A 26,010-nucleotide genomic window follows, 5' to 3' on the forward strand; every position below is an offset into this window, starting at 1 on the left:
TTCTGGATGCTATTTACAATTGACAATCTGACGTTCCTTTGGTTTTAGTACGTTAATATTATTCTCACATATAACTCTGATACTTGACAAAGTGTCTATAAATTTATCTTCATGGCTATGTACAGGAATACGATAATCTTATTAGGCGCAGACTGAAACTTGACTATGGACTAATGCAGACTGACTAATCGAAGGTCTGTACACTCGTTATAATACCTCGTGCGTTCAGGTATCACTGCACGATTGTAATCCTCGAGGAGAAAAGGTTCTATGTTAGCAGCAATCTCATTGGCTGCGTTACATATTAATACGCGGATTGGTGGATGTGCTGTTGTGCTTAGTGGGACTCATTCTAGTGGGAAAGTTGTGTATGCGCTGACTACGCGAACTATGTATGCAACACTTTTCTTGCTGTATTCAATTATATGTAAGTTAAATTTGACCCTGACAGTTCATACATCTTTTTTGAGGACAGATATGTTCTGTCCCACTGAGTTACTCTAGTTATTCCTTTCTTAGAAAATCATATGGGATCATCCCTTGACAATTATTACTAAACATATGGTGTGTAAACTGTGCAATCTAGAACTGATGAATGGACACACTGGCATACAGTTTTACACCATTAATAGTTGTTGTCAGATAGTTTGGGAATCCCAAAAATAAGAAGTATAAATAAAGAAATCACAATGATTTATAGATCAGCATAAAACTTATTATTGTTACAAGTAATAAATTAAATTAAAAACATCCATTTCATAAAAATAACAATTTTGTTTGTTTTTGTTTCAGTAGAATGGAAATAGACAAAATCTTGAATTTTAGCAAAGTGCCATGAAAATAATGTTGAACATATTAATTATATACAGTGGACCACACTTTTATTTTGCAGCTACAGAATTTTTGTTTACAAATAGTTTCTCTTCAAGCTTTCTTTTTAGGTTTAACAAATGTTCTTGTTCTCTTTATTCTTCTACGACTAATCTCCAATTTATGTAGCTCTGACTGAATTTCTGAAAATATTTCCCTCTGCTCTTCTTCTGGTATAGTTGCCCTAAAAATAAGTTAAGCATATGTTTTAAAATCTCACCAAAGGAGTCAAAAGTACTCCCACCACAGTTTAACTTTTTTTATTTTTATTTTTTTAAAGAAAATGCTCAATATTTTCAAAATAACGACTTTTGACGTACCTGTATTGTTTCATCAGATCATACTTTTCCCAGGGTGTAGCCAACTCTGCAGCACGCTTAATATGTTTCTCTGGTATATCAAGGCTCTCTACACCTTTCAAATCTTTTCTTTCCCAGCGATCATGCCATGGGCGTGGCTTTAATTTTACCTGTGTGTAAACAACATTTGTACTTAGTTTATGAATTCAATAAATGTTTTTAGAGACTGATTACATTTTATTTGACTGTCTGCAAACTCAATTATCAGATACAAAGTTGAATTGCTAAATAACATTTATTAATAATGAAGGCAACAATGGGAATACTCTGTATGGTAAATTTTGGTCAGCTCCTCTTATAAATATTCATTGTGCCCTCTCTGTGTAAAGGTGAGAAGCTCAGTCAGAAGTTAACAGATTTTGCCAGCCGATTGATAATTTGATTGATGAAATGAGTCACAAAGTTTTACTAATTTCTCTCAGATTGAACCGTTTTATCTGTACCAAACTTGTAACTCTTCTCCATGTTCTCTAGTGGAGACACTCAGTATCTCAGTACGGGCTTTTGTTAAAGTTTCGAGAATATAACTTCACCGAAGAGTCAAGCAGTATATTGCTCCCTCATACGTATATCTCGCGAAGAGACCATGAGGATAAAATCAGAGAGATTAGAGCCCACACAGAAGCATACCGACAATCCTCCTTTCCACGAACAATACAAGACTGGACTAGAAGGGAGAACCGATAGAGGTACTCAAGGTACCCTCCGCCACACACCGTGAGGTGGCTTGCGGAGTATGGATGTAGATGTAGAAGTTAATACATAGGCTGCAGGCTTAAGCATGAGCCGTTAATCAATGAAGTTCAAACTTGTAAGTGTGCTTGTGCTACAAACCAAAATCATACTCGAGGAAAATGTGTTCTATACTTGTGTAATACAGTGTAGTGTAAAATATCACTTTGGTGAAGTGATGTGTTTAACAGCTTTTACCGAACTGATGAATGATGATCTTCACCATAAAAGTCATGATTAAGTTACAAGTTAGTACATTATGCTGTTTGGAAGCTTGTTTTCTTACTGTACACGTAATCTGGAGCTGGATAGATACAGCATATCTGCAAGCTGAGATGATGATAGAAATCTCACATTGCATCACCATATCTGCTGTTTGGATGGCTTACTCTGTGTTGTCTGCTCCTGCCATGCAGATACGGCGCACTTGATGGAAGAAGGATGTCAGTGGCAATCACAATAATTTCATTGATGTCTGGAGAGTCTTAAGAGCTCATTTGTCAGCTGTCTTTCAAGAGAAAAGGAATGTCACTTACTGTCAAATGAGATTATATTGAGCTAACAACAACGTAGGAAAGACAGATTGCAACTTACCGTAAAGAAGACATGTCACACTGTAGACAGGCACAATTAAAAGACACACACAAGTAGCGCGCGCGCGCGCGCCCACACACACACACACACACACACACACACACACACACACAACTGCTAACTCCAGCATCTAGTGCCTGTGAACTAAAGTACTGATACAGCTCATTTGTCTTAAATATATTACGAGATGTCTGAATACTGTAATGAAATGAGAATATTGTAATGAATTGGTCAAAATATTGATATTAACAAAGAAGGCCTTATCATTATTTATTGGAAGATTAAGATCTTAGTCAGACCTTTTCCGCTTCCAGCACATAAGAAGTTACATACCGAGATGAAGTCTACAGTTATGAGGACATAAATGGTTATTGTGATGTCGCCATTCAAATATAGGAGGCCAGAATTATTAATTAATGGCAATTGGAAATTTATCCACAGGTACAGCACATTATGTCATGTAACCTATGCTGTACTTCAACTGGCACAGTCACACTTGTATCATGTGACAAGCTTATAAGCATTATTTCAAACAATCTTGATAGCACCTCTGATTTATTCTCAATGCAAAGAAACTACAACTGAAACAGTAGCAAATGCCCATCTTGTGTGAATAAGGAAAACTTTGGCTGCTTTGAAAGCATCGAAACAATTATAAAACATTGAACAAGACCTTCAGATATTACTCATAAGGAAAAAAAGGGAATCTCTCTGGAAATTTTAATAATACTCATTATAAAACAAAATGCTCCCTAGTTTTGTAAACATATAGCAGTTCAGACAGAATTCAGGATTGTTTGAAGAATCTACAATCATATGGTGTGTCAATACAGTTGATCTGTTCATTGCAATTTTTAAAACTTTTCCTCATGGCTCACTTTCCCCCTTCAGTTGATTTCTGCTTTTGCACACTGTGTGTGTTATGACAGGTCTTTCTCATATATCTTGGAATTTCCATTGGGGGCAGTACTCCCTTTATTATCTTTATTCTGTAATCATACAGCATCATTTTACATCCCCTCCCCTCCTCCTCTGAGTATTTGTTGTACCGATAATGTGATTTCAAAAGCAGCAAGTCAGTTACATATAAGAATGTTTTTGTACCAGCAGATGATCCTCCATTCACATAAATAATACAACCGTTTCTGGTACTTCCTATCAGTCCCACACATATTCATGTAGTACTGGCAGCAGTTTCAAGACAATTGCTACTGTGAATTTGACACCTGTACCATTGTACACTCTAAGAGAAAAAAATAATGGTGTACCATTACAGAATTATCCAAATGCTATGGAAACTGGTAGAAGTGATGAACATGTACAGACAAACAAATGATTACAATTTATTCAAGAGAAAGAGTTTCACGAGTTGAGCAAGTCAATAACACATTGGTCCACGTCTGTCCCTTATGCAAGCAGTTATTCGGCTTAGCATTGATTGACAGAGTTGTTAGATGTCTTTCTGAGGGATATGGTGCCTAATTCTGTTCAACTGGTGCGTTAAGAGCATCAAAATCCCACACTGCCCCAAATGTTCTCAATTGGCGAGAGACGCGACGACCTTGCTGGCCGAAGAAGGGCTTGACAAGCAATAGAAATTCTCTCTCTGTGTGGCTGAGCATTATCTACATCTACATCCATACTCCACAAGCCACCTGACAGCGTGTGGCGGAGGGTAGCTTGAGTACCTCTATCGGTTCTCCCTTCTATTCCAGTCTCGTATTGTTCGTGGAAAGAAAGATTGTCGGTATGCCTCTGTGCGGGCTCTAATCTTTCTGATTTTATCCTCATGGTCTCTTTGCGAGATATATGTAGGAGGGGGCAATATACTGCTTGACTTCTCAATGAAGGTATGTTCTCCAAACTTCAACAAAAGCCCATACTGAGCTACTGAGCGTCATCTCCGTAATGCTTTAGTGATTACTAAACGAACCTGTAACAAAGTGCCCTGCTCTCTGTTGGATCTTCCCTATCTCTTCTATCAACCCTATCTGGTATGGATCCCACACCGGTGAGCAGTATTCAAGCAGTGGGCGAACAAGTGTTCTGTAAACTACTTCCTTTGTTTTCAGACTTCATTTTCTTAGGATTCTTCCAATGAATCTCAGTCTGGCATTTGCTTTACCAACGATTAATTTTATATGGTCATTTCATTTTAAATCGCTCCTAATGCCTACTCCCAGATAATTTATGGAATTAACTGCTTCCAGTTGCTGACCTGTTATATTGTAGCTAAATGATAAAGCATCTTTCTTTCTATGTATTAGCAGCACACTACACTTGTCTACACTTAGATCCAATTGCCATTCCCTGCACCATGCGTCAATTTGTTGCAGAACCTCCTGCATTTCAGTACAATTTTCCATTGATACAACCTCTCAATATACTACAGCATCATCCGCAAAAAGCCTCAGTGAACTTCTGATGTTATCCACAAGGTCATATATATATTAAAAACAAAGATTCCAAGACTTACCAAGCAGGAAAACGCTGGTAGATAGGCACAATAAAAAAACACACAAACACACACACAAAATTTCGAGCTTTCGCAACCAACGGTTGCTTCGTCAGGAAAGAGGGAAGGAGAAGGAAAGATGAAAGGATGTGGGTTTTAAGGGAGAGGGTAAGTAGTCATTCCTATCCCGGGAGCGGAAAGACTTACCTTAGGGGGAAAAAGGATAGGTATATACGCGCGCGCGCGCACGCGCACACACACACACACACACACACACACACACACACACACACACACACACACACACACGCGCGCGCGAGCGCGCGACACGCGCGAGCGCGCCCACACGCGCGCGCACACACACACGCACACGCACACACACACGCACACGCACACACACACGCACACACACGCACGCACACGCACACGCACGCACACGCACACGCACACGCACGCGCACACGCACGCACACGCACACGCACACGCACACGCACACATCCATCCATACATATACAGACACAAGCAGACATATTTAATGGCAAAGAGTTTGGGCAGAGATGTCAGTCGAGGCGGATGTGCAGAGGCAAAGATGATGTTGAATGACAGGTGAGGTACGAGTGGCGGCAACTTGAAATTAGCGGAGATTGAGGCCTGGTGGATAACGAGAAGAGAGGATATATTGAAGGGCAAGTACCCATCTCCGGAGTTCGGATAGGTTGGTGTTAGTGGGAAGTATCCAGATAACCCGGGCGGTGTAACACTGTGCCAAGATGTGCTGGCCGTGCACCAAGGCATGTTTAGCCACAGGGTGATCCTCATTACCAACAAACACTGTCTGCCTGTGTCCATTCATGCGAATGGACAATTTGTTGCTAGTCATTCCCACATAGAAAGCGTCACAGTGTAGGCAGGTCAGTTGGTAAATCATGTGGGTGCTTTCACACGTGGCACCCACGTGGCTCTGCCTTTGATCGTGTACATCTTCCGGGTTACAGGACTGGAGTAGGTGGTGGTGGGAGGGTGCATGGGACAGGTTTTACACCGGGGGCGGTTACAAGGGTAGGAGCGAGAGGGTAGGGAAGTTGGTTTGGGGATTTCTTAGGGATGAACCAAGAGGTTACGAAGGTTAGGTGGATGGCGGAAAGACACTCTTGGTGGAGTGGGGAGGATTTCATGAAGGATGGATCTTATTTCGGGGCAGGATTTTAGGAAGTCATATCCCTGCTGGAGAGCCACATTCAGAGTCTGATCCAGTCTCGGGAAGTATCTTGTCACAAGTGGGGCACTTTTGGGGTTCTTCTGTGAGAGGTTCTGGGTTTGAGGGGATGAGGAAGTGGCTCTGGTTATTTGCTTCTGTGCCAGGTCGGGAGGGTAGTTGCAGGATGCGAAAGCTGTTTTCAGGTTGTTGGTGTAATGGTTCAGGGATTCAGGACTGGAGCAGATTCATTTGCCACGAAGGCCTAGGCTGTAGGGAAGGGACCGTTTGATATGGAATGGGTGGCAGCTGTCATAATGGAGGTACTATTGCTTGTTGGTGGGTTTGATGTGGACGGATGTGTGAAGCTGGCCATTGGACAGATGGAGGTCAACGTCAAGGAAAGTGGCTTGGAATTTGGAGTAGGACCAGGTGAATCTGATGGAACTATATATAATAGAAAGAAACTTCCACATGGGAAAAAATATATTAAAAACAAAGATTCCAAGACTTACCAAGCGGGAAAGCGCCGGTAGACAGGCACAATAAAAATTTTTTATTGTGCCTGTCTACCGGCGCTTTCTCGCTTGGTAAGTCTTGGAATCTTTGTTTTTGGTCCTACAACACTCCCCTGCGGCACATCTGAAATCACTCTTACTTCGGAAGACTTCTCTCCATTGAGAATGACACGCTGCATTCTTTTATCTAGGAACTCTTCAATCCAATCACACAATTGGTCTGATGCTTTTACTTTGTTCATTAAACAACTGTGGAGAACTGTATCAAACACCTTGCGGATGTCAAGAAACACGACATCTACCTGGGAACCTGTGCCTATGGCCCTCTGAGTCTCGTGGACGAATAGCGCGGGCTGGGTTTCACACTATCGTCTTTTTCAAAACCCATGATGATTCCTACAGAGTAGATTTCTAGTCTCCAGAAAAGTCATTATACTCTCCAGAAAAGTCATTATACTTGAACATAATACGTGTTCCAAAATTCTACAACTGATCAATGTTAGAGATATAAATCTATAGTTTGGCACATCTGTTCAACGTCCCTTCTTGAAAACGGGGATGACCTGTGCCCTTTCCAATCTTTTGGAAAATTACACTCTTGTAGATATCTACAGTATACCACTGCAAGAAGGGTGGTAAGTTCCTTCACAAACTCTGTGTAAAATCGAACTGGTATCCCATCAGGTCCAGCGGCCTTTCCTCTTTTTTGAGCAATTTTAATTGTTTTTCTATCCCTTTGTCATCTATTTTGATATCTACCATTTTGTCATCTGTGCGACAATCTAGAGAAGGAACTACAGTGCAGTCTTCCTCTGCGAAACAGCTTTGGAAAAAGACATTTAGTATTTCGGCCTTTAGTCTGTCATCCTCTGTTTCAGTACCATTTTGGTTACAGAGTGTCTGGACATTTTGTTTTGATCCACCTACCGCTTTGACATAAGACCAAAATTTCTTAGGATTTTCTCCGAAGTCAGTACATAGAACTTTACTTTCGAATTCATTGAATGACTGACTCATAGCCCTCCTCACACTACATTTCGCTTCGTGCGATTTTTGTTTGTCTGCAAGGCTTTGGCTATTTTATGTTTGCTGTGAAGTTTCCTTTGCTTCCTTAGCAGTTTTCCAACTCTGTTGTTGTATCACGGTGGCTCTTTTCCATCTCTTACGATCCTCCTTGGCACATACTCATCTAATGCATGTGGTACGATGGTTTTGAACTTTGTCCACTGATCCTCAATACTATTTGTACTTGAGATAAAACTTTTGTGTTGAGCCATCAAGTACTCTGAAATCTGCTTTTTGTCACTTTTGCTAAACATAAAAATCTTCCTACCTTTTTAATATTTCTATTTATGGCTGAAATCACTGATTCCGTGTTCTGTGTTAACTGTTTCAAATAGTTCAGGTCTGTTTGTCACCAGGAGGTCTAATATGTTATTGCCACGAGTCAGATCTCTGTTTAACTGCTCAAGGTAGTTTTTAGATAGGATGACTTCCCATAAATGCAACAAAAAAGGGCATAGGAAATCGTCAACATACTGCTGTGCTGCTAATGACAACTAAAGGGTTCTACTACGAAAAGAGATGATACCCCAGACAATCACTCCTGGTTGATGGGCGACTCCAGAGACATCTCCACTAGTCATAGGGGCTCAATTCAAAGTGGGACTCATCACTGTCGACAATCCTGCTCCAGTCATTCAGATTAGAGGCCAAAGATGTGTCTTGAGATGCCCTGGACAGCAGTGGGATACTAACCTGACTTACGCCTGCCACATGGCCTGGGGTGCCATATTTTTTCATAACGGGACCCCTGTGGTTGTCATCTGTGGCACCCTCACAGCACAGTTGTACTCTGACTATATTCTACACCCTGTTTTGTTGTCTTTTATGGCAAGCTATCCTGGACGTACATTTCAGCAAGATAATGTCTGCCCACATACTGACAGTTTCTACTGCTTATCTTTGTGCTTGTCATACCTTACTTTGACCAGTAATGTTTGCTGGACTCTCTCCCAACCTGAGAACGTCTGGAGGATTATGGGGAGGAATCTCCAACCAGGTCTGGACTTTGATGCTCTAATGCCTTGGGGTGCTCAACATCAAGGTTATCAGTCCCCTTACACATATTACAAGAAACAAATATGGAATAAATGACTAGAATCACTCATCTTAGATGCCTCGAGAGAATGGACGAAGAATGAAATATGCTATACATGGGATTAAAACATAAGAAGAGCTAAAAGAAAGACACAGGGAAATGTTACTGGCTGACCACTTAATAATAAACGTGGTGAGCCAGTCACCCTGTCGATAAATTAAGACCGTGTCCCTAACATCTGCACAAACAATTTGGAGAGATCACAAAACCTTATAACTCTAACTACATTCATTTCAAAAGAGAACAGATCTGCCGACAAATATGCTGTTGCTCTCTGGTCTGAAAATAAAACACAGTCTAGTAAAATGTGGTGCAAGCAAGACATATTGGAGGGTCATTGCACTGGAGCAAGAAGCCATGCATCACAGGGCTGTTGCCTGCACAAAGATGTGTATGGAGGACCTCGTCACATCGATGAGGTAGGAAGGAAGTACGCCATAGCCGCATTGTGGACTTCACAGGGCGGAACTTAGTGTATATCACTTCCAACCACTTGTCATCCATTCAGCGCATGACTTTGTACCTCAAGAGCAAGGTGATAGCATGTAGGGTGATTGTACATTGAACTAGCTGAGAATCACTACATGCCTCCTTGTCTGATAGATCCGCCCTTTCGTTCTCTTTCTCCTGAATAAATCATCCATTTTTTCTGAAATGATAATCATTTGTTTGTCCATACATGTACATCACATCTACTGATTTCCATTCCATTGCATATTCTTTGTTTTGTCTTAGAGTGTATTATGAAAATTTTTGTAAATTTAACTAACCTCTTGTCTATCCTTCCATTTTTGAAACATGATGCATTGCTAATAGGAAGCAATTGTATTTCCAGTTTCAGATACATCTTTATGAATATTCCCCCTATTTAACCTTAGGGTTAACTTATTAAGATTTCAGCTAACAATAAGCTACTGAAATAACTGTCCAGTAGGTGTGATGACCAACATGCAACTTCTCAGCCGACAAATGTAAAACTACCTTTCCAATACGAGATTTTTCCATCCCTTACACACAGGTCATTAAGTTATATAATCATCTAGATTGTTAAGCATAAACATTTTGATGCCATACTTATGCCTTTTGTTTTGTGTACATTGTCTACAGGACAATCTCCCCCTCCAAAGAATAACTGATTTACATATAAATAGGTCTGTTACTGGGTAGTGCATTTGGCACATTCTGTTGTTAAAAATAATTGAATACAGGATGTACATTAAGACCAGGAACACTTTCAATTATGAAGAGAAACTCAGAAAGTTTTTTTTTTTAATTTTTTTTTTTTATTTACAAGCACTCGATATGCGAATCCGGCAATTGTCAATATAGTAATCGAATTCTGGCCATACCCATCCCAGCACGGCACCATCGACTGTGGCAGTCACTTCCTGTATTCCCTCCCGGAGCTCAGCTACATCACATGGTAGAGGCGGTACGTACACCAGATCTTTAATGTGTCCCCACAGAAAAGAGTCACACGGAGTGAGATCTGGTGATCGGGGAGGCCATTTCATTGAACAGCTGTCCCCTTCTGCAGCATGGCCGATCCATCAATATGGGAGCTCTGTGGTCAGGTACCCACGCGCTTCATGATAAAATGGGGCAGAACCCCATCCTACTGAAAGATGAACAGAGTGTCCAACTGCATTTGAGGCATCAGCCATTTCTGCAACATGTCCAAGTAGGAATATCCAGTGACAGTACTCCTGGCAAAGAAGAATGGTCCGTACAGTTTTCGATGTGACAAGGCACAAAAATCATTTACCTCTAGGGAATCACGCTCAAATTCAATGGAGTCATGTGAATGCTTTGTACCCAAAAAAAATGCCTGTTCACTTTCCCATTAGTGTGAAAAGTGGCTTCGTCGCTAAAAATTAAACGATCAACAATGCCACCCCCATCGTCATTCAACTGTTGCAATTGCAAACAAAACCCTTTGTCGTCATCATTGAGCTTCTACACTAGCTCCAATTTGAATGGTTTCATAGACAGCTTCTGTCACAGGACTTTCCACACTGCCATTGGAGCCATTTCGAGTTCAGGGGATGCACAACACATCGATTTCTTTGGACTCCTTATGAATGTGTCTTGTATATGCTCCACATTCACTTCACTCACACTGGGACATCTACTGCTCTTTGCCGAACACAAGCAATCCGTCGTAACGAATTTGTTGTGCCAGTGGTAAATGGCCTTCCTTGTTGGTGGCTTCTTACTGTACTTGGTTTTAAACATCCATTGAACAGCTGTACCACACTTGTTTTTGTCGAACTCCAACACACAGAAAGCTCACTCCGCACCTGAACTTGCCATGTTTTTGACTAACACTGACTATCGGCAAATTACCAAACTATGATGTGGCGGTATACACAGGGAAAAAAAGAAAGAAAAAAACTGTCGGGGTCTCTCTTCAAAATAACATATGTATGATATCTGTACAATGTTTGGTTCTTGTGCAATAAATAACTGAAAGTGTGCCTCGACTTATGCACATCTTGTATACGTCATATTTTGTGAGATAGGTCATCTTCTTTCGGGTTTATATCAAAATGCATTCAGTGTGAGATGATCTGTTTTTGCTCAAGCTCTCACTATTCCCCTATTTTGAACCAGAGTATCTTCTAGTATTGGTAGCCTTGTCATTGGAGAGATTTTTTGTTAATGATATGTAATGAAGTTACCAATACAAATATTCCATATAAACCAACAGGTTTCCAGTTACAAATCCTAGACCTGTCTTTTATATTATCACTCAGAAATATACTCATAGTGATGTGTGTTTTATCAATGAGACTTGCTCCTAGCGCGAGCATGTACATTTGAGTGTCTGTGTGGATGTGTGTTCTCTTACTAGGAAAAGAGCAAGAGCTCAAAAGCTATACAGTGTTAGTTGTCCTCTATTACATGTTTCTGTGTGCCACTCACCAATTGTCTATAGGTATTTTACATACCTATCCAGGAAAATACATTACTGTTATACACTAGAGTACATCATCTATAAGTAATAGGATAGAGAAATTTATTGTTGCATTGCTACTTGGATGAATTGAGAAAACGGTTGTTTTATAAACTGATGATACCGCATCTCATGTGGTTCATCATACCAAGCTTCACCAGATATATTGCTTTCTGTCACTCTAGATTCTTTATCATAAATTCATCACCACCATGTGTATCTTCCAATTCTGCACTGTCACAAAAAATATTTTAAAGCTTTGCTTCTACTCTATCATCACTAAAAATTTCTGCATTCTCAAAAGTCTAGTTATCTAATATTTCTGAATTCAAAATCACTATCTTTTGATGTGTTCAATAACTGATCAGAAGTGAATTTTTGATCTTCCTACTGTTCTTAGTGCTCCCAATGTCAGCTGATCAGCTGCTATTTTGAACAATGTACATCAAAGACAACTACTTACAAGAAAGCAAAATTGTAGTTACAAAAAATGTTCCTGTAGATTTCACTGTTTGTACAAACACATGTTGACAGCTAGACTGAATAATACACCTGTAGACATAAATGTGATTGCCACACTGCCCTATTTGTTGTAGAAATGCTTATAAGTATTAACAGCACTGGCTAGTTGATTATGTTGATGCTTATATGTGTCAGCTACAGCAAATTTGCTAGCTAATGTTTCTACTTCATCAAAAAACGTGTGTTATCCATACTTACAGAACAGCAAGGTTTGTCAATAGTGAGTGACTATTTTAATAAGAAATATAAAGGAAAAATGGTTGCCATCCTATAACTGCCTGACAGTGAGTTGGTGGCTGACAAGAACGGAGTGCAGTATTGTAGACACACTGGATGCAGCAATGAACAATTTTTTTTATTGTGTCACATCCTTAAAAGGAAAATAAATTGAATACTGTATCAATCCAATTTTGATTATTTTTAGAGAGGCACTTTTTATGACCTGTCAGTTATTTATTTATTAGGCCAGTTTATCCGACAAGGAAATATAGTGTCCTCATATCACTTAAAGAAATGTTGGTTCATATCATCTTGACAGAATACAGAAAATTTTGTAGTCCTTGCCAGTAAAAATGGCTTAACAGTCTAGTTTCATGGCTTAACAGTCTAGTTTCATGATAGTGACATAAATATACTTCAGGATACAAAACTTTGAAGATTACGAATGTGTAAAACTAAACCCAGTTTCTTAAAGTAACAAGTTCCTCTTTGTGGGGTGCAGTAAACATAAATGGCTGAGTACAGAGCTAGATGTAGTCCCTAATGCTGGCAAGAACTGCTGCACATTGAGAACTGGAGGAGGGAGAGTCCACTCTTCTTTCTGAGATGAACAGAAGAATTCTTGGGAAATTCTGAGTTCAGGACTAAAATCTTATGCTAATGACAGGAAAAATACAGTACTGACCACCTGCCTGTTCAATTCATGTCCACTTTCACCTCTTAACAGAAGATAAGTGAGCAGTTGACTGGTATGATGAGACCCTCTACGGTAGCCACAGTGTCCTCCAGTCAAAATGAAAATAACATTGACATACCCCTTCCAATTAGCTGTTGTTTTATGATTATTCAATGTCTTTTGTCCCATCTGTTTAACGGAGGTTTTTCTCTACTCCTTCATGGTTAGCAACACTACTCTGGTATTACATTTACTCTTTCTCTATGCATAACGCTGGATATGACGTACACTCCAGAAATTAAGACCCTACGTACAATGACTAAACAAACATTCAACAGAAGGAAGGAGCTACTATGTGGAAAAATGGACAGGCAATTGTACAATGTTTTGTGTGGAATGTGGTTTTGCATGACACAGAAATGTGGACATTAAGGAAGGAAGATGAAAATGACTGAGGCCTTTGGGATGTGGGTATGGAGAAGGGTGGAGAAGGGTGGAGAAGATAAGCTGGGCAGAAAGTATTAAGAGGAGTCGGTGAAAATAGACAAATATTAGAGAAGATTTTAAAGAGAAAAAAAGGACTATGAAAGGCACTGTCTAAGAAGACAATACTGATGGATACTTTAGGTACGACAGTGAAAAGATAAAGAGGGCAGAAAAAATATGAGTTGGTAGGTAAACTTCAAACGCAAAATGATTATGTAATGACAGTAATGGAGTGCCCAAATTAAAGGAAGATCTGCCTAACAGACAGTATAATTTTTTTCCTCATTATCTTTAAAATATCGCACTTCATCCATTTTAATTATGCTTATTCATGTGTTCTGTTAAACTATGACTTCCTTTGCATGCTGGCATCTTCTGTTTTCACCAATAACCCAGGATATTTTCTGGGTTATCCATGGCATTTAAGTTTCTGCTATTACATATGGTATAGCCTGTCTCTAAACTGAACAGCAAGCAGCACTTTTAGAGGGAGATGACGATGCTGGATGTGGAGCACTCAACAACATAAAAAAACTGACATCATAAGGGGACAGCACATCCATGTACAACACTGACCCTATACGCTGCTTTGTCAGTTGTCATTTCCCTGCATCCCTGTGAGTCCACGAACACAGCAAGACCACCACCTCGTTGCCTCAGTGTTGGATTCACTGTAAGGTGTCACTGATGATCTGAATCATCTGATCAACTGGATACATTTGGTGGATCACTTGTAGCACACTGTGCGTGTCAAAACAGAAAAGAAACATTGTACTGTGATGCATCTGAATCTACTAAAATGGTTATCATGTCGTCGTATGAGACTGCATTATAATTTGTAAATTGTTCCAGAAGGCATACTCGGAAAACCTTATCAGGAAAAACAGCTAAACAAATGTGTCCATTCCCTTGTAGGGATCTCAATCTGTACAGACAACAATAAAACAGTGGAACAAACTTAAAATTAAAGAAAACCGATTTGTAAAAATATAATTTGGAGTACATCTACATCTACATGACTATTGTGCAATTCACACTTAAGTGCCTGAAAGAGGGTTCATCAATCCACTTTCACACTATTTCTCTACCATTTCACTCACAAACAGTGTAGGGGTAAAATGAACCCTTACATCTTTCCGTGTGTATTACAACTATTCTTATTTTATTATAATGATTGTTTCTCCCTGTGTAGTGGATGCCAAGAAAATATTTTCACAGGCACAGGAGAAATTTTGCAATAATATAAAACAAGCTGCCCCTTTGAACTTTTTCAATGTCTTGTTTCAATCCAATCTTGTAAGGATACCATACTGTAGAGCAGTGATCTAGCAGAGGACAGACAAGTGTAGTGTAGACAGTCTCTTTAGTAGACCTGTTGCATCTTTACAGTGTCTTCAGTACACATGTTGCACTTTGTAAGTGTTCTGCCAATAAAACACAGTCTTTGGTCTGCATTCGCAACAACGTATTCTATGTGATCATTCCACTTTAAGTTGTTTGCCATTGTAATTCCTAGATATTAAGTTGAATTGACAGCCTTTATATCTGTGTGACTGATCATGTAACTGAAATGTAATGGATTTCTTTTAATACTCATGTGGATGACATCACACAAGTAAAAGTTTTCTTGCATTGTGCCAATGTTAAAATCATCTTGGGCCTCTGACAAGTGGCAATTTGTTCCATCCCTGGCTGCATATTTGGAGGTCAGATCTATGAGACAGCTGGTAGTGAGAACCTAAATAGCTTGACCACATGGGGCCGATTCCTGAACTGCTGCTCAAAGTTTGTGTGCACCACTGCACCAAATGCTAATTACTGACACAATACTAAGATTAAAGGGCCTGTCGAGTCAGAAGGAGATGCTGCCAAATCCACAGTGGTGATGGCTTACCAGCCTCTGCATGCAGTCTCTGAATTGGGCCAATAGAAATGCTCCAGTCAATATCTGAATGCTTTCGTGGTGGACATTTTCAACATATGTCAGCTCTCCACACCTTTCCACTGAGGCATTTCAAAATATTCAGGTGCAGGAGCCAGGTTAGTTACATATCAAATAGTAGTCATAAAACAGTTCGCACTCTCCTCAAAAGTTCAACAAGCATTGTTAAAACTGACAAGTAGTCTTCCCTACAGGAAACCTAAAACTATATTTATTAGTCCAAGTTTCCAACTTTCTGATGGTCAGCTGTGGGTGCCTCATTATTTTAGAACTGAAGAAATAGTAGAAGTTTGCATAATCATCCACAAACAAAGAACTTTTTAAAGGGTTTCTGACTGCAGAGGAGATGCTATTTAGCAATTGCCAAAATTCCCCAGAATAAATTGATCAGACAAAGCATCACCAACACGATAGTGGAAGCTCCTTCCCTCAAGGCAGGACTGAGTAAGTAGCAGCAGATGTCTACATGGGCCGCATTCATGAAGGTGGTGAAGGATGTTGGACATCCAAATGGAGATGTACATCTTTTTAAGATCAATCAGCACACAGATTAAATGGTTGTGGTGTACAAAAGCGTCCTGCATGGCTGACTCCAATTGAATTAAGTTACCCAAAGTAAAATGGAGCACTCAAACACACACTGCAGTGCAGGTGGCCTCACAATTCAAGGAGCCAAATTAGTGACAGTTGACCAAGTGCTCAAAAGTCTCTTGACCAGACAGCTGGTAAGGGCTGCAGTCTAATAATTGTTAGGACTGTTAGGATCCTTGCCTGGTTTCCATAAGGGAGTTACTATTGCCTCCTTTCAAGTGGCAGGGTACTGTCCATCAAAACAGATCTGATTGAAATACAATAAAAGTGTGCATTTGGCTCCAGGGCACAAATAACGGAGCATGGCATAACAAATCTGAACTAGTCCTAGAGCAGTGTCTCTGGCTAGGGACAGAACTGATTGTAATTCCCACACAGAGACTGATGGATGAAGACTGATGGATGACGGTAGATCTCATTACTTGAGAAGAAGTGGAGCCTTCTCATCTCCACAGTTCTACAGAGTGACGAACTCAGGAGCTTATCCGCATATTGCAGAGATGGTAAAGAAAGTGTTCAACTAAAACCTGAGTCATGACAAAGGCCTGTCCATCAAGACCCCATTTCTCAACAAGGCTGTATTTCTAGGTGTACCACTCTGCCTAATATCCTCCTTATTGATTCCCAAACTCATGTAGTGGTAGTGGACTGATTAATGGAAGTTGTGAATTACTTCCACGAGCTCTTCTTCCATTCTTTTATCACTTCTCTTACTTGTGCTCTCATAGGCCTGAAATCATGAACATTTTCTGCAGCTGGACAGAGTTTGAATTTCTGCAAAGCTCTGTGCCTGGCTCTAATTGCCAAGTGACATTCTTCTTTCCACTAAGGAACAGGCCGTCATCTGAGGTGATTTCTAGACTAGGGAATGGTATCACCAGCAGTTCAGTGGATCATACAGGTGATATGATCCATCTCCTGGGCATATTTCTGTGCGAAGAAAGCCCAGCTGACTGTATCATAATCAATTTGCCCATTGTTTCATCCATCCCCATGGACCCCTGACTATCACCAGACGAATAAACACCAGAAAGTGATAATTGAAATACAAATATGTGGCCACTTCCCACTGGGCAGTCGGGAAGAGCTGGAGAGCAAAAACAAAGGTTAATTGGGGAAGATGATCCTGTAGTTGTAGAAAAGTGTCATCTGACCAGAATTCAAACAGCAGATATTCCTTGAATGGCTGAGGCACTCAATAATTCAGTCCCACAGGGCTTGTAGCTGAACCCTGCAGCACAATGTACACATTGAAGTTATCCATGAGGAGGAATGGGTGAGGGAGTACTTGTAAGAACTCTTGTCAGTGCACCAGCATCCAGTGGATAGTGAGGTAGGAGATATAACACTCAGTGATCGTAACAGGCATGAGGGTTTCCACTGCAACTTCTTGTATGGCCGTGATAAGAGGGACAAGAGGGGATTGGTATCTGTCATTGAAAAAAAAAACAGCCACCCCAACTTTAGTCCTGTCTCCAGTACCTTATAGGCAAATGTAGAATGGTCTCTCCTGGACCAGCAGCTGCAGTCCTTCCAAATGTGAACTGTATCCATTTAAGTTCCACTGCAATACAGAAATCCGCATGGGAGACAAAGGTTAGCAATGATTGTCCTTGGCTTTCTCTCTCAGCACCAGTAATTTACCTGAGAGGTCAGGGAAAACATTAGGCAGTTCCTAGCTCTCTTGTTCATCTGTTTGGATAGCAATATCGATAACAGTAAAATCACAACTGGAAAGGAAGAGTGCTGACGGATTTGATGGTTTAACTGCCACTATCTGTGATTTTGAATGACTTTTTGTTTTGCATATTTCCTTACTTATAAGAAGAGTTGGCTGCATATGTAAAGCTTAGCGGTTCTCTGATGATGTGCAGTGATTTGTCACTGAGGTTCCAAATCCTTCTCTGAAGCCTTTCAAATGGTTATATGTCAAGTACATATTCCCCCCTGGAGGTACATTGACAATTGCATGTATTTGTACTTGAATCTGTGATAGGAGTCTTTGTGGAAGCATCACTTTTGGTGACTGGCTTCTTAAGGGTCCATGCAAAAGTAGCAACAAATGCCAGACATTGCATGGCTTTAAAAACTTCTTTCAGCTTCACCTTTCAACTTGTAAATTTACCTTTCCTTGTTATAAACTACACACTTTCTGCTCCATGCTGGTTGATCCCCAAAGCAGGTTATGTATTTCAGAGGAAATACACAAAAAGCTGCCTTATTCATGAACTGGACGTCCACATTTTCCAAATGTAGTATACGTGTTACTTGCCATGGTGGCATGACCAAATCATTGGCACTTCAAGCACTGCATTAGGTTGAGAACAAAGGATCAAACCTTAACATGGGTATATCCAGCAAGAATATGTTCAGATAATTCTGGTTGAAGGTTAAAATAAATGCTGCAGTTTTTCCAATGTGTCGTTGACTTTCCTCATGCAATTCTACACTTTCATGACATCCATATTTCTCCATTCTTCACATGATTCTTCAGGGTCTATCTCCATTATATCATACCATGTAACCATGCCTTCACAGACGTTAAAGGTGTTAGGCATTTCAGCCACAAAAAGGTATTCACATATGGCCTTGCATCCTGGAAGCTTAAATACTTGGTGTGACGAAGCAGTTTCAATTAGAAGTATTCCATTACAAAGCTGCTTAGCACTTGTTAGGGACATGGCAGCACCCTATAGCCCCTAGTGAATATATACAGGTTCCCTCTGCTCTGTTAAGTTGACTGCAATGAAAGTGTTATGGTAGAGCAGCACCCTTTTACTTGCATGGACTGGCCATCCAAGCCCTCTTTTTTGGGTAGGTGTAGGTACTACCTGACAGTTCACCATCCTATCATGAGTAGATGTGAGTTGAGGTCACTTCGTAAGATTCACATGAGCCACCAGGGAAACAAATGTTGTCTCAGCCAGAGTTCTGCCTGCCTGACAAAGCCTTATGCAACTTGGAGGCAACAGCTGCCCCAGAGGTTGCCTAATATAGACTGTTTTACCTCAACAGCCATTCACTCCAATAGCATTCAGCACACATTGGAGCTGCGGGTTTTCTTTATAAAAGTATGCACCTTCCTCAGTCCAGGCTATAAAGACAAGGCCCTGTTCCTCAAAACATACAATATTCCATTTCCACACCTAACAATGGTCCTTCAAGTATGCCCAGAATTTATACACTGGTCAGCATCCATCTCAAGAAACCTGGGTTTGGTATGCCCATACCCCATCATGTTAGCAAAGCTCCCTAGAGCGGGTGGGGAGGACTTCAGGCTACCCATCTCTTTTCTGAATCAGCAGGTATACCACAACACCCAAATTTCTAACATTCTAAATATCATTCATAAAAATTTTTCATTCTTCCTGCTTCTGGTAATTATTGTATTTTATGGACTGGCAAGGAAAGCGTTTCTGAACAAGAGAAATTTGTTAACATCAAGTGCAGATTTAAGTGTCAGGAAGTCATTTCTGAAAGTATTTGTATGGAACTGAGACGTGGACAATAACTAGTTTGGACAAGAAGAGAATAGAAGCTTTCGGAATGTGATGCTACAGAAGAATGCTGAAGATTAGTTGGGTAGCTCATATAACGAAAGAGGAGGTATTGAATAGAATTGGGGATAAGAGGAGTTTTTGGCACAACTTGACTAGAAGAAGGGATCGATTGGTAAGACATGTTCTGAGGCATCAAGGGATCACCCATTTAGTATTTGAGGGCAGTGTGGAGGGTAAAAATAGTAGAGGGAGACCAAGAGATGAATACACTAAACAGATTCAGAAGGATGTAGGCTGCAGTACGTATTGGGAGATGAAGAAGCTTGCACAGGATAGGGTAGCATGGAGAGCTGCATCAGACCAGTCTCAGGACTGAAGTCCACAACAACAAAACACCTCAGTTTTCAGCATTTTTTAAAAATAACATTTTTACCACATTTATTATTAGATTGCAAAACTAGACTAAAAAAATTCTTAGTTTCTAAAACCAAACTGATGTTTAAATCCCTGGAAGGAGGGCTGGGGAAGGGGGGAGGGGGGGGGGGGGGAATCCATCATCTGAACTTTCTTTTCATTCTTCTTCTTCGTCATTGTTTTCCTTTCAAATAAAAGATAGTCTTCACTGCCATCAAGAGTGTTACTTATGCTGCAGTTCTTGAAAGATTTAACAGTAATGTCTTCTCCCACTCTAGACCACAACTGTTTTATCCACTGATATGCTTATTTGATTATAGGATGGAATGTAACAATATAATGAAAATAAGTCTGGCTCCAGCTGTCAGAGACTGTGGACGTGTTTGTGAGAGTGAGTGCGTGTGTGTGTGTATGTATGTTGTTTCTGACATAGGCCTTGTTGGCCAAAAACTAACTTTCCAAGAGTCTTTTTGTTGTGCCTTTCTGCGACTCAGTATCTCCTCTTTATGGTGACTAGGGACTTTCCTTTTCATTATATTGTTTGATTACCGTATTTACTCGAATCTAAGCTGCACTTTTTTCCCGGTTTTTGTAATTCAAAAACCTGCCTGCGGCTTAGAATCGAGTGCAAAGTAAGCACAAGTTCTGAAAAATGTTGGTAAGTGTCGCCACAACTAACTACTGTAGTCAAATATATGTAGCGCTACACAGGCATGCTTTGTAGGCACAAAGATAAATATTGGCACCAAAACCTCTGTGTCAGTAAATAAATTAAAGGAAAAGGTAGACGAATGTAAACATTATGCCATGTATTCTTTCGTGTTTGCTGCTATCTCATTTAAATCCTGTGTGCCTAATTAACTACAAAACTAGAGTGAGACAACAGCGAACGCGGAAGAATATACATATCGTGTCATGTTTATATTCGTATTATTCTTATGCTGAATAGTGATACAGTCAGAAATGAAGCACGGCAACTGACTAGATTTTTAAATCTAAGATGACTCTAATTTGTGTGCTGAATGTAATGTACTAAAGATGCATCTGCAAAGAGTTTCAAACGAAGAAAAATTTTCGCTAAACTATCGTTCAGAACATCTTCTATCATATGCAGTCTATTATTTGGTTTTTGTTGATCATTATCAAAGAATGCAGCAATGTAAGTAACAACAAATAGCAGTCTTGCCATTGTTTTGCTTATGAGACAATTCCTCTCTCTTCTTTTTATTGTAAGCCATGGTAGCGCGCACAAAAGCAAGCCATGCCGCGAGCGGCGACAGTTCGTAAGCACTCATTATCAGAATGTGACAAACAATACGCGACACATTAAAATTATGCAGTTTCAGCTTAGAGTGACATAAACACCTACAACAAAGAGAACGACACTTATCGGATCAAAGCAAAATAAGCAATTGAATCAAACCAAACAAAGCACATGAAAAAGGAAGGGTACCCATACAAATAAGGATGGAGCGCCTGACACACAGCAATGGCTACTTGCTAAAGCTTAACTGTTAAGCTTACGACTCGAACCAAACTACTGTAGCTGTATCTTCATCTAATCGACCTAAATTGTGTCTCATGTTACAATGGACCAACTTTGTTTCGATTTGGAGGAGTGGTCTAAAACTTCTCTCTCCTTGAATTTCGAGTCTTAAATATCAGGTGCGGCTTTGGGAAAAATTTTTAATTTTGAGTCTCATTTTTCAGGCGCGGCTTAGATTCGAGTGCGGTCTAGATTCCAGTAAATACGGTACAGGTCATTTTAAAGCACCCTTCAGTGTGGATTCATGTTGGTTTTCACCCATCATCCATTTGTTCCATTCCTCTCTCACATACAATTTAAATAGTTTATTTATTGAGACATAGAGATGTTTCAAATGTGAAGTAAGTCCTTCTGGAATAACAGCAAGCTTTGTATTTCCCTGTCTCAATTTCTCTTTCACAGAATTTTTCAAATGATGACTAAACTGATCTAGCACAAGAAGAGAGATCTTCTTCGATAAAGCACCTTTTCTTCTCTGCCACACTCGGTTACTTCATAGTTTCATGCCAGCCTCGTCCATCCAACCCTTGTAACGTATCTGAACAACACCACTTGGCAGTATTTCGGAAGGTTTTAGCTTTGTTTTGCACTTGAAATGATCACTGGATTAAGTTTAGTATTGTCAGCGCAATATGAAAGGACAACAGTGTAGTGCATTTTTTCATGTCCACTTGTTTTTATAGTTACTTTTTTAGCACCTTTCATGGCACAGGTTCTGTTACTCAGCACATTGCATGACAAAAGAGTTTCATCCATATTCGGTATTTTGCTCAGTTCCAAACTGGTTTTATTTCGATGTTGAATAATAAACTGAAGGAAAGATAATATTCTCTCTTCACACTCTAGTGGCACTTTCTAAGATATTTTGGTTTTGATTCACAGCAAATTCATGATGCTTCATAAACCTGTGGTACCAACCAACTCCCCCTTAAATTCTGTTAAGTTCCACTAGTGCTAACTTATGACCATATATTTGAATCATTTTTGTATTAATTCTAATGCCATTTTGATCGTGTTCCTGAATTTATTTAAATATGTCATCATCTTGTTTTGGCCATTTTACATTCAGTCCCCTACTTGCACATTTAGTCTTCCTCATTTCTTCTTTTCAGTTCTTCTTTACTAGCCCACTAATCATGAATCATTTTTTTCTGTTGGTGGAGGGCAGAAATGCTGCTCAGCTCCTTTTCAATAATGCTTCATAGGCTAGACAGTGTTCTGGGTTTGTGATGGGGGGCCAGGAGGAGACAGTGTTAGAAAGCTTGTGAATCCTGGCAACTCATGTTCATCGCATCAGAGTACTGCTCTTGCCAGTTGAATCCAATGTTGCCAGATAGAGATAGGTTTCCCGTGGCATTGAATGTATGGCCATTTTTAAGATTGGCGGGAATTTTAAATCTAACACTGTACTTTTTATATTAACTTTCAGTATAAAGTGCACCTGTATTTTGGAGGCAACTTTTTGAAGGAAAAATGTGTGTCTTATAGTCAGTAAATTACGGTACCTCTTGTCTTGCTCTGACCAGAAAACCTGAATGTGGAGTAATTCAGTTCAAGAGTACTTCTTTATTAAGATTGCCAAGAATTAAGTGCCATTTCCCTTAATTATTATTTATTAGTCTACCACATTGTGGAAAGGGTAGTCAGCTACTCACGACATAGAGGAGATATTCAGTTAAGACATGCACAATGAAAAAGATTATTATAAATATTTACACCCCCCCCCCCCCCCCCCCCCCACAACGAACCGTGGACCTTGCCGTTGGTTGGGAGGCTTACATGCCTCAGCGATACAGATAGCCATGCCGCAGGTGCAACCACAACGGAGGGGTATATGTTGAGATAAATGTGTGGTTCCTGAAGAGGGGCCGCCTTTTCAGTAGTTGCAGGGATAACAGTCTGGATGATTCACTTATCTGGCCTTGTAACATTAACCAAAACGGCCTTGTTATGATGGCACTGCAAACGGCTGAAAGCAAGGGTAAACTACAGCCGTAATTTTTCCCGAGGACATGAGGCTTTACTGTATGGATTAGATTAGATTAGATTTACTTTCATTCCAATTGATCCATAGTGAGGAGGTCCTCCAGGACGTAGAACATGTCAGAAAAACAACAATACATGACAAATATTTACAACTCAAACAAATAAGCTAATGTACCATTCCACAAGTCCCAAGTGGCATGGTCGTCATTTTTTAATGAACACTATATGAAAGAACCATTTTACAAATACTAATGCACTGAATTTAAAATAAAAAAGTTTATTTATTTATTTATAAGGTAATCAACATGCAATACAACTACTAAATACTCATTTACAATGAACACATTACTGCACTGAAATTGTATAAACAAAGATGATGTAACTTACCAAACGAAAGTGCTGGCATGTTGATAGACACACACTAACAAACACAAACATACAAACAAAATTCCAGCTTTCACAACCAACGGTTGCTTCATCAGGAAAGAGGGAAGGAAAGGGAAAGACGAAAGGATGTGGGTTTTAAGGGAGAGGGTAAGGAGTCATTCCAATCCCGGGAGCGGAAAGGCACCCGCACCCCCACCCGCGCGCACACACACACACACACACACACACACACACACACACACACACACACACTCGCGCGCGCGCGCGCGTGTATACCTGTCCTTTTTTCCCCCCTAAGGTACGCCTTTCCGCTCCCGGGATTGGAATGACTCCTTCCCCTCTCCCTTAAAACCCACATCCTTTCGTCTTTCCCTCTCCTTCCCTCTTTCCTGGTGAAGCAACCGTTGGTTGTGAAAGCTTGAATTTTGTGTATATGTTTGTGTCTGTTTGTGTGTCTATCAACATGCCAGCGCTTTCGTTTGGTAAGTTACATCATCTTTGTTTTTATATATATTTTTCCCACATAGAATGTTTCCCTCTTGATTCCATGAATTGAGCTGTTGGTCTGAAAAAGTGATATATTTTTAATGACAAATTTCATTAAGGAATAAATATATTGGGAAGCAGTAGTTAGTATCCCTAGTTCCCTAAACAGGCTTCTGCAGGATGTTCTTGAGTTCACACCACATAACTCTTACTGACACCACATAACTCTTACTGCACGTTTTTGTGCCTGGAAAATTTTGGCTTTGCTTGATGAATTGCCCCAAAAAATAATCCAATATGACATTACGGAATGAAAGTAAGCATAGTATGCCAGCTTTTTAATTTTTATATCCCCTATGTCTGACACAATTCGCATTGCAAATAGAGATTTGTTAAGGCGCTTCAGCAGTTCTGTGGTGTGCTCCTCCCAGTTGAATTTATTATCAAGCTGTAATCCCAAGAATTTAACACTGTCCACTTCTTCTATCTGCTTGTCATTGTATGTTAGGCATATACTCGTGGTGCACTGCTTACAAGTTCTGAACTGCATGTACTGTGTTTTTTCAAAGTTCAGTGACAAAGAATTGGCTAGGAACCAGTGATTAATGACCACAAATATTTTATTAGCTGACCTTTTTAAGACTACACTTGATTTGCTATTTATTGGAATGTTTGTATCATCGGCAAACAAAACTAACTTGGTTTCTGGTAATGTTACTGATGAAAGATCATTGATATACATAAGAAAAAGGAAGGGGGCCTAAAAAGGGACCTTGTGGGCCCTCACATGTAATTAGTTCCCAGTTGGATGATGCCTGATAGCTTGATACATGTCTCTTTTCTAATAACACCCTTTGTTTTCTGCCAGAGATATAAGATTTGAACCATTTTGCAGCATTTCCTGTTACACTGTAATATTCTAATTTACTTAAAAGGATATTGTGATTTACACAGTCAAATGCCTTTGACAGATCACAAAATATACCAGTTGCCTGCAATTTTTTATCTAATGAATTAAGCACATTTTCACTGTAAGTGTAGATAGTCTTTTCAATATCAGAGACGTTTAGAAATCCGAACTGTAACTCTGACAGTATGTTATTTGAGATAAGATGGTTATAAAGCAGATTGTACTTTACTTTTTTTTAAATTTTTGAAAATGCTGGCAAAAGTGACATTGAACAGAAATTTGATGCTATTTCTTTATCTCCCTTCTTAAACAGTTGCTTAACTTCAGCATATTTCAACCATTCAGGAAATATTCCACTGATAAATGACTAGTTACACAGATAGCTTAATATGTTATTTAACTCAGAATCACATTTTAATTAACTTTGTTGATATTTCATCATACCCACTAGATGTTTTTGATTTTAAAGATTTTATGACGGATATTATTTCTGCTGGGGTAGTGA

At 39.8% G+C, this 26,010-nt stretch overlaps 1 protein-coding gene across 1 annotated transcript in view; it reads right to left on the reverse strand.

Annotated features, from left to right (window-relative positions):
* Positions 1-676: 676 nt before the first annotated feature.
* Positions 677-26,010, reverse strand: part of LOC126331633 (39S ribosomal protein L19, mitochondrial) — an 89,850-nt gene continuing 64,516 nt past the window's right edge. Inside the window, exons 5-6 of the mRNA XM_049996513.1 lie at positions 1,191-1,339; positions 677-1,054 (exon numbers count right to left, since the gene is read on the reverse strand). Coding sequence (XP_049852470.1) covers positions 925-1,054; positions 1,191-1,339 — 279 coding nt within the window. The 3' untranslated portion in view covers positions 677-924. The remainder of the gene's footprint in view (positions 1,055-1,190; positions 1,340-26,010) is intronic.

This window comes from Schistocerca gregaria, chromosome 1, assembly GCF_023897955.1.
Source record: "Schistocerca gregaria isolate iqSchGreg1 chromosome 1, iqSchGreg1.2, whole genome shotgun sequence".
Classification (NCBI taxonomy): domain Eukaryota; kingdom Metazoa; phylum Arthropoda; class Insecta; order Orthoptera; family Acrididae; genus Schistocerca; species Schistocerca gregaria.